At 42.6% G+C, this 10,165-nt stretch overlaps 1 protein-coding gene across 1 annotated transcript in view; it reads left to right on the forward strand.

The window, feature by feature from the left end:
* Positions 1-9,778, forward strand: part of LOC102249208 (nuclear body protein SP140-like protein) — a 16,889-nt gene extending 7,111 nt beyond the window's left edge. Inside the window, exons 2-6 of the mRNA XM_014530610.1 lie at positions 684-843; positions 1,813-1,981; positions 2,617-2,700; positions 9,091-9,240; positions 9,562-9,778. Coding sequence (XP_014386096.1) covers positions 685-843; positions 1,813-1,981; positions 2,617-2,700; positions 9,091-9,240; positions 9,562-9,707 — 708 coding nt within the window. The 5' untranslated portion in view covers position 684 and the 3' untranslated portion in view covers positions 9,708-9,778. The remainder of the gene's footprint in view (positions 1-683; positions 844-1,812; positions 1,982-2,616; positions 2,701-9,090; positions 9,241-9,561) is intronic.
* The last annotated feature ends 387 nt before the right edge of the window (positions 9,779-10,165 follow it).

The following is a 10,165-nucleotide window of genomic DNA, read 5'->3' on the forward strand; positions in this document are numbered from 1 at the left end:
TTCCGCTCCCGGGCAGAAAACACCAGGAGCTGGGAATGAATGTTCCCACCTGAAGTTCTCAGGCACCTGCTCTTTGCTTCCAGTTCTCATTCACAGGAGAAAACCCGCGGGCAGTGCTGCTGCTACTGACTCCTGTATTTGAATTCAGGCCCAGAAAGTCTTTTCCTCTGAATGATAAACTGCTGTCTCAGCTCACCCCTCAATACAGAATCCTGAACTGAAGCCATTTTTGGTGAAGCTTACAGAGACGACTACCTCAGTGGTGCTATCCCCAGCTTTGAATCTTCCTCTGCTTCGGAGTGTTTGAGGCCTTGAATAATCTACTCTGTTTCTATGGGTCAGAAGTGTCACATGTCAGTCTTGTTATTACATACTTCCTTCAAGTTGATCCAGCAGAATTTTTCAGAGTTAGTTCTGCCTTTGTCTTCTACATGTGGGCCTGATGGGATCTGAGCAACTTTTTCTTTCCCACTCTTCATGTCTTGACGACCAACACCTACCTCTTTTCATTTCTTCACAAATGGAATTCTGAAGATTAAAAAAAATTGAAGTATAATTGACATACATTATATTCGTTTCAGGTCTACAACATAATACTTTGACATTTGTATACACTGTGAAATGATGACCACATAAGTCTTGAATCTTAACATTTAATTTTCTCATTCTATTTTTTCCCTTAGGATGTTTTCAACAGTTCAGCACAAAGAGACAACTTCCCATGAAATTCTTTTGACTCACTTCAAGAAAAATAAGGTGGAGATAGCAAAAGCAATAACAAAGCCATTTCCTTTCTTTGAGAGCCTCAGAGACCACTCCCTCATCACTGAAGAGCTCTATAATGTAAGAGAAATGAATTATATCTCTCCATGGTACCCTAGCCTCACATTAATTTGTGTTTGGCATCCTAGATTAAAAATCTAGCCCTTTATAGTTTTCATGGGAAGACTCTACTAAATTAGTAAATCATCCTGTAAGGTTGAGGGTGACTGGGCAAGAAGATATCACTAACAATACTTCTATTCTAATTGAAGCCTTTCTCTCCCTTTAAAAAATGTATCTTTATTGTTGAAAGTATTACAGATGTCCCCCTTTTTCCCCACTGACCTCCTCCATCCACCCAGGCCTTTACCACACTATTATCTGTGCCCATGAAGCCCTTCTTGTCTGTGGGGCATGTTGGGGTATGTGTGTGGGGTGGAGGGTAATGCTGAAATGGTTGGATTGAAACTGATATGCTTTGCAGATGCATAGCAATTTACACAGTATAGCAAAATGAAATAAAATTAAAATAATTGAAAGAATTGGGACAGTATTTCATTATCATATCCACTTATTTCAAATGAAATCCACAGGGAATTTGTGCCATTATAAATCAAATTTTGGTCTTGTGGCTGTCTCCTCCAAAGTGTTTAAACTTTATTAGGTAGTTTGGGAGTCTTGGAATTCAAGCAAATTTGATTAGTGGATCCTCTTGGAGACAGAGAAGGAATTTAACTCGTCACCATGTGGTTGTGCATTGTGCATCTCCCTGCATCCTAAAGTCTTATCAGGACTTCTCATACCCTCAGTTGCTGTGCAAAGATCCATTATTGAAACAGCCTAGGCAGGATGAAATTTCAAAAGTAAAGAGGAAGGCTCCATTTGTGATCTTAAGCAATTGATCAAATATACTAGAAGTTCTAAAATATGACATGGAAATTACAATTACACTGAAAAAGTAGACTGAGTTCCTATGCAATTACTTCCTTGATGGTTGTTTAACTTTAAAACGATCACTTTATATATTTTTTCCATTGCACTGTTTTAAAGGATTCTCAAGAAGCTTGTAAAGACTTGGTTCCTGTAAGAAGAGTGGTATATCATATTCTCTGCCACCTTGAGAAGATGTTTGATCGGTCACTTTTACAAGCTCTGTTCAGCAGGGTTCATCTGAAGGAGTATCCTGATTTAATTCAGGTTCATAGAAGCTTCAAAAATGGTAATCAATTTTTTCCCCTCCCTTTTGGGGTCCAAGTCTACTTTTCATTCATTCATTAACTCAGTCACTCATTTAACAAGTATTTATGAAATGTTTACCACCTCTCAGGCCCTATGTTAGGCAGTATGAATGGAAGTAACTGTGAACAAAACTGCCGTGTAAAATAAACTGCCAAGTGACTACTGTACTAGGGCTTAATTTGGGCTTAATAATGTCCTTTTTTCTTCTTCGGGAATAACTAGCTCTCTTAATGAGAAGATTCCTCTGTTCTTCTCTAAGGTTTGTACAGTTCACAGAGACGTTCCACTTATAGAATTTATATTGAGAATGCTTTTACTCCTCTCTGATCATCTTGTTGGGTGATTAATTACTTTAGTAACTTTTCTAGTTTCACCACCATCCTTAAAACCCAAGACTCATCACTGTAGAATTTGTGTTGTTCCCCCCCCCCCTCATTGCCCCAGGGAAAGGGATAAGCAACACCAAGTCAGGAGCCACTGAGATTCACTGACCCAAGGGCCAGAAGTCCCCCCATTGAAAGACATGGATTCATGGGTCACCCAGACATGTAATTATGAGGTGGTGTCCCTAATTACCTACCTGCAACCTCTAATTAATTTCTTTCCTTTGTTCAGTGATCCAAGACAAACATTTTTCCTGGGAAAGTGATAGAGAAGAGACACACGAAATGCCCAGCACTCAGCCAAGCTGTGAACGAGGTAATTATGAGAAGACACAAGCTTTGCTGTCTTATGACTAAGAGGAAAAATAGATAAAGGAACCGAAAGGAGATGGTGGTGCTGGGGAAGGAATACCAGGAGAACATGGGGTGGTAGATGAGTGTTACTTTGAGTTGATTCCAAAATGACCTGATTCTGTGTGGAACCCAAGGGTATTAGCAAGAGGTGGCAGAGAGAGACTCTTTGTCCAGTAACCTGAAGGGTGGATTAAGATCCCAAGTGTAAATTATGAGTTTCCATAGGAAACCGTCACTGTGAAGCTGTGAAGGGCTAAGAACTATGGGCCCATAGTCAACATCAACCTTGAGGATGGAAGAAGGGACAAATTTAAATGTGGGGGATGTTATTTAAGAGCAGAAATATGCAAGAAGAAAGGACGTCATATAGAAAAAAGAGGAAGTGGTAGGGGTGTGGGGAAGGAGATGTGGGCACTGAAAGAGAGAGAGAGAAAGACGGGAAATGAAAGACAGCAAGAAGGGATAAAAATAACATTATTAAGAGCTCATTTGATTGAACATCTATCTGTTAATTGTGGGTTTAGTGCTCACACCTGCATTTAGAGGTTAGTATCACTTACATGTCTATCATGCACATAAGACAACTGAAGTCTCAAGAGACCATGTACATAATTGGCCTGGGTTCAAATAAGCAAAGATGAACCCAGGCATTCTGAAGCCAGAGCCTCTGTTCTTTTTTCCTTTTTAAATGGAGGTAAAAGTCACATAACATAAAATCAACCACTTGAAAGTGTGCAACATGTGCAAGCATAACCTCTATCTAGTTCCAAAATAATTTGAGCCCCTCAAAAGGAAACCCCATATCCTTTAAGCTGTCACTTCCCATCGCCCTCTTCCCACTGCCAGAATACATTGATAAAACTAAAAAGTGCATCTTTTGTTTCTGTGGGTTAAGTGGGGAAATCACAGAGACAGAGAGAACAGGAAGGGAACCCGCCATATAGGTGGGGAGGTGTAGGGGAAGAGAGCTGGGAAGGAAAATAGAGATATCAAGGACTGAGCTGGAGAGCATCGCCAGAAAAAAGAAGACAAAAACAGGGGACAGGAGAAGTCAGGGAGACAGAGGCCAGTGGCAGCCAGGATGCAGAAATACCTTCCTAGGTAGAAGCAGCAATGCCTGGAGATTGGACCCTGGTCGAAAATTGAAAAAGGGAGAGAAAGAGGTAGAAGGGGGTTTGGTTGGATTTGAGGTGGGATTCTTGGAGCGGCAGTATTTCTTTACAAGGAGCAGCTGACTTTAGTTTCAATCTCAGAGCTCAGGATGGCCACACCTTAGCCTTTTTCCTGGTCACTGGCTCTGGTCTCTCCTTTCCTTTGATCTCTCTTAAGTGCCTGGTAAATCCAAAGCTCCTGGAATAAAAAAGGAGAGAGAGTCAAAAGAGTTGCTCAGCTTACTGCTGAATGGTGGACAAGGTAACTGTGATTGATTCCTACATTTTAAATAACCAGTTACCTGGTTAAGTCATGTGGAGGGAGGAAGGGACACACACACACACACACACACACACACACACACACACACACACGTGCGCGCCCAGTCTCTGGCTACTTTCTTAAGAGTGAGGGAAGCAAGCAGGCTGAGACATGTGAGAGGCTTAGGGCAAAAATTTTTTTTAAGTTAAGGAGATTATTTTACTCAGACTATTGCAATAAGGAGAACATTCATTAATGAGGACCATCTCAAAGAAAAAGAAGGGAGCCTGGGGTTTTATAGAGGAATGTAAACAAGAGAGTCATCTTAGAGTCTTATGGGCGTTATGAGTCAGAATGGAGATGAAACTCTGAGGAGAGTGTTAGCTGGTTTGTCATTTCTGAAACACCAAAGGGTGGGGGAGATTTCTTAACTATTACTGTAACAATCAGACTCCCTGTTTCTTCAACATGAATATTGTTTGTCACTGAGCAACTCAGAGGTAAGCATAAGCCTCCCAAATGGGATGAAGCAGGGCATAAGAAACAGTCTCTTCAGGATTCTTGCTGCTGTTGTTCCTATAAAACTAGTTGAGAGGTGGTGGTGAAGGACATTTGTTTTAGGGTCCAAGAGATTAGACATCTTAAAAGAGGGATGCCTGAAACAGAGAAATAATAGTACAGATGTTGTATTAAAGTCAAGAACCAGGAGTTGAACCTTGACAATTAACCAGTCCAGTCCTGGCTAGTGTGGCTCAGTTGATTGGAGTGTTGTCCTGTACACCAAAATGGGGGGGTTTGATTCCTGGTCAGGGCACATAGCTAGGTTGCAGGTTTGACCTCCTCCCTGTTGGGGTGCTGAGGGGAGGCAACTGATCGATATTTCTTTCTTACGTTGATGTTTCTCTCTCTTTCCCTGCCTCTCACTAAAAATTAATGAAAAACATATCCTTGGGTGATGATTAAAATAAAAAAAGAGAATTACCTAGCCAGTGGACACAGATATCAGCTGTAGAAAATTGTATAGCAAAAATTAATGAAAAACATATCCTTGGGTGAGGATTAAAAAAAAAGAAGAGAGAATTACCTAGTCAGTGGACACAGATATCAGCTGTAGAAAATTGTATAGCACCACTTCTTGTGTTCTTTGTTTTATGTTTATTTGTTTGTTGTGGTATCAAGTCTTCAAAACTCAGTGTCATTTATGTTTACAGAACCTCCTCGAATTCCTTGAAGTTAAGATCTCTATGCTCTTGGTGATTTGTGCATAGTCTTAGTTACCTCCCATCCAAGGGCATGGGTGACCCATTTTTTTGGACTTCCTTAGTGTCCATCAGCACTTGTCCAGGGAGAATTGCAACCCCATGCATGGTCTGCTGCGGTGCTGGTTCCTTCAAGGTCAATGCCAAATCACCAGGCTTCAGTTCACAGTGCTTCTTTGGACTGTGAGGGAAAGACCACCTGCAAAACAACCTGGAGTCTGGTCGGGATCTGAGCAGTCAAGTCTTAGTTCTTGGTGATGCTGAGTCAGGCAAGTAGAAGAAAAATGTGAAACATTAGATTGGAGGATTGTAGTTGGATATTGAAGAAAACTGTAAGGCTGGAAACTTTGTAAGCCAGGTACAAGGCCCGTTCTCCCAATAAGGCTGGTACTTGTTTCCCATTGGCTCCATAAAGTCAACCTTAGTTCCTAAAAGTATAATGTCATTTCTGATTAAATGAGCATTATTCTCAAATATGATATTCCAGGCAAAGCCTTGGGTTTGTAATCAGTGTTTCCAATTACACCCTCCACTGCCTTCATGTTGAAACTCAGTCTTCTTAGGGTACATAATTTAAAAAGATATTCACTTGCACAACCTAAGAGTAAGTGCCTTGGCATTAAGTTTGGCACTTTAGGTCCCTTCATTGTTTCACCTTAGCCCTGACCCAGAGGCAAGACAGAAGAGAAAGCTGAATTCTTCAGTGGAGGAAGGTTCTCTGGGTAGAAAATGTGAGGAGAATAAATATAGGAGAGATAGATAGAGTGGGCCATTGAATCATGAGTAATAGGAGTGAGCCCAGTTTTACCTAAAGGGACAGGAGATCCAAAACTTTTCCAGGCTGCTGAAGGGTTGGCAGGGAGCTAATTTTATCAGAAGTTGTCATAGGAACATGCAAATAATAAATGTGATTGTCAGATTGACAAGTAGGAGAGATGATTGTGGAAGACCTTTAGATGGAGAAGGTAGGGGGAAGGGGCTCTGGTGGTACGGCCAAAGCCAAAAGAAGATACTTGTAATGGAGGGACAAGGACAGTACATAGGAAGACAACAATTGGAAGAGTAGAGACAGACAGAGTGTCAACATAAACCTTTGAGAAACAGAGACAAAGGGGAGGAAGTGAAGGAAACAGCAGACAGGAGCTAAACTGACAACTCTAAAGAGGGACAGCGACAAAAATTACATGGAGAGAGAGACATTGGGGGCAAAGTAAATACCAAGAAAAGAGAAAGTGGGGGAGAGGCACAAAGAAATCATGAAGACAGAGTGTTAAGTGAGGGTGAATGAAAAAGTGGAGAGGGCAATGTGACGAAGGAGAGAGGAGACATTGAAATATTTAAAATTTGAGGGAGAGTCACTGGACAAGCTGCTGATACAGGAGGTTGTCCTCTTTAACAGTGAGTTTTCAGGGTAAAGTGTCCCCATTTTTCAAAGTGACATTTGTAATCTGTTCAGATTAAATAAACCGCCCTCCAAACTGCTATGTCTTCTGTCAACATTTATAGCCATGACACCCAATCCATAAGGCCAGATGATCTGTCTTCTCAGCTTATTCATCTAAGAGCCTGAAGGACATCTCACTGGGATATCCTTCAGGAACCTCAGATTTAATGCTTCCAAAATGGATCTCATCATCTTCTTCCACGAAACCAGATCCTCTTCCTCCTCTTCTTTGCCACTCCTCCCCGCCCCTTTTATTTGTTAATTCTCATATGAGGATACTTTCCCATTTATCTTTTAGAGAGAGTAGAAGAGAGAGGGAAAGACAAAGAGAAACATTAATGTGAGATAAACACATCAATTGGTTGCCTCCTGCATGCTGGGACCAAGGCCCAGGCTGGGGAGGAACCTGCAACCAAGGGACGTGCCCTTGACTGGAATCAAACCCGGGACCCTTTGATCCGCAGGCCAAGGCTCTATCCATTGAGTCAAACCAGCTAGGACCACTTCCCCCTTTTTCTTTCTTTTTTTTTTTATTGCTTAAAGTATTACAAAGGGTATTACATATGTCTCCTCGCCCCCGCCCCCCCCCCGTAACTTCCCTTTTTAGTAACAGCGTCATTCTTGTCCAGTTTTCTTAAGCAGGAAACTCAGGAGGACGCCTCCCGAGTCCTCCTCTCCCTTAACCCTCATACCCCATCGGTCACCCAGCCCTGAGACTTGACCTTGGCAGTATTTTCAAACTGACCATTTCTCCATCGCAAATGCCATGATGCTAATCAGATCTCTGAAAACTTTCCTTTGACCATCAGCTGATGGAGGTGACGGAAGTGTGGATGTGTTCATGCCGTTGTCCTATCTAAACTCCAGTGATAGTCAGGACACTTGAGATTAAGTCAATCTCCTTCCTGAAGCTTCCAAAGCCACAGGCCATAGGATTCTCTCCTGTTTCTTTAGCCTCTGTTCTCTCACTCCAAGTCTTAGTCATGCTGACTTCCTTTATTTACTTGAATTGCCTCTGCCCATGCTCTGTCCTCTATTTAGGTCTATTTCCCTTCTCACGCCCTCCCTAAACTAGCAATCTCCTGGTTATATGACACTTTCTTCGAAAGCCATTTTCTGTTTCTAGGATGGGATTCATTCCTCTGTCTGTATGTTCTCAGAGCACTTTGTACTGGCTGTGGGATGACACTCACACTTCATCGTGATAATGCAGTTAGTTTGTGGCATCCATTGTAGACTGTGATTTTGAGCCAGGGACCTCATCTGTCTTGTACTTGCTGTGTCCCCTGACCTGAGCATGGTGACTGGCACATAATAAGAGCTCAATTAAGTCCAGCCAGTGTGGCTCAGTGTTATGTCTTTTTTAGAAATATATTTTATTGATTTTTTACAGAGAGGAAGAGAGAGGGATAGAGAGTTAGAAACATCGCTGAGAGAGAAACATCAATCAGCTGCCTCCTGCACACCCCCTACTGGGGATGTGCCTGCAACCTAGGTACATGCCCTTGACCAGAATTGAACCTGGGGCCCTTCAGTCTGCAGGCTGACGCTCTATCCACTGAGCCAAACCCGTTAGGGCATGTTATGTCTTGACCTATGAACCAGGAGGTCATGGTTCAATTCCCATTAGAGCACATGCCCGGGTTGCAGGCTCGATCCCCAGTAGGAAGTGTGCAGGAGACTGCCAATCAATGGTTCTCTCTCATCATTGATGTTTCTATCTCTCTCTCTTCCTCTCCCTTCCTCTCTTAAATCAATAAAAGTAATTTTAAAAAAAAATGCTCAATTAACATTTTTTAGGAAAGGAAAGTCCTCATATTTCTGTGCTCTAAAGGGGATCACATGTTTTGGCAAACATTACATTACTGATATATTTATAGGAAAACTTTACAAAATAGTTCTCAAAATTACATTTATATATGTGTATAATAAGTTACCTTTGTGGAAAAGAGCCTAACTTATGAATAAACACAAATTCAGCCAAGATTATTATCAGCTGGTGAGTGAGAATAGCAGGTAAAGGGAAAAGAGAAAAACCGAAAGGTAGATTCAACGTAAAAAGAAAAGCACTTGAGAAATGTAGAGAGAAAGACACAAATACAGAGGTAGGCAGTAGGTGAGGAGGTGAGATTCCTCATGAGAGTGAGCCTCTCAAGGGAGAGAGGGAAGAAAGGGAGCCATGAGGCTCTTTGAGGGGGACAGAGGAAGATTCTTCCTGAATCCTTACTTATTTTAGGGGCAGAGCTATCCACACATGAAAATCTAGTGCAATCTTGTGCTGTGGGTCTGATGGATATGCAGAAGACAATTTCATCTTTTTCCCCCGAGATGAACGAAGGAGGCCAGCAAGCAAGGCCAGCACGTGACCAAGCGCCTGAAATAATTGGTAAGACTGGCTAAGGGAGTCTGGCATGTGATGGCACTGTGTATGTCACAGCAGAGGTGACAGGAGGTGGCCGAGGGAGCACGGGCGTGGAGTGGGGTGAGGTGGTGGTGGTGCAAGAGAGGGAGACTCTGGTGCTTAGTGTAGGGAGCTTCTACCAGTGAGAGGATTCCCTGGGAAGACAGACCATCTGGTGCAGGGACATTCCTATCTAGAAGTTCTGCAAGCTGCTGGGTCTTTCCTGGAGTCCCTTTATTATAGGGTTTTCTGCTGCCTCATGGGCCCCACATTGAGACTCCTTAGGGGTTTTGTTCCTTTTCGCAGTGATCAGCAGTGAATCCAACGGGCAGGAAGTGCCTCCGGAAGCCCAGAAATCAGCACCAAGATGTGGACCTGGGGAGGAGTGTGAGGATGGCCAGCCTCAGCCTACAGAGCACCTGGCATCTGAATTCAGAGCTCCTGTTTCTTGACGAGTTTTACTTAAAAAAAAATAGTTTTTTAAATTGATTTCAGAGAGAAGAAGAGAGAGAGTATCATCAGTGAGAGAGAAACATCAATCGGCTGCCTCCTGCACATCCCCTACTGGAAATTGAGCCCATAATCCAGGCATGTGCTCTGATTGGGAATTGAACCAGCGACCTCCTGGTGCGTGGATCGACCCTCAACCACCTGAGCCACACCAGCTGGGCTTGATACATTTTACTTTGAGTGCACTCCACAGACCATGGTTCACTTAATCCTGGGAACCCATTCTTGGGAAATGTGGGAGGCAAGGCTCTATTTATTGCACATGGGTTCATATGTTGACATCAGAATAGAAACAAGATAGCATGCCTATAATAAAAAATATGTATTTGGCCTTTGTCTCTAGTTCCTGGCACAGAGCTCCCCCAAACCCAAAGTTCACTCCTGCAAGTGTTCTCTGTTG

This window comes from Myotis brandtii, unplaced genomic scaffold (genome assembly GCF_000412655.1).
Source record: "Myotis brandtii unplaced genomic scaffold, ASM41265v1 scaffold744, whole genome shotgun sequence".
Taxonomy (NCBI): Eukaryota; Metazoa; Chordata; class Mammalia; order Chiroptera; family Vespertilionidae; genus Myotis; species Myotis brandtii.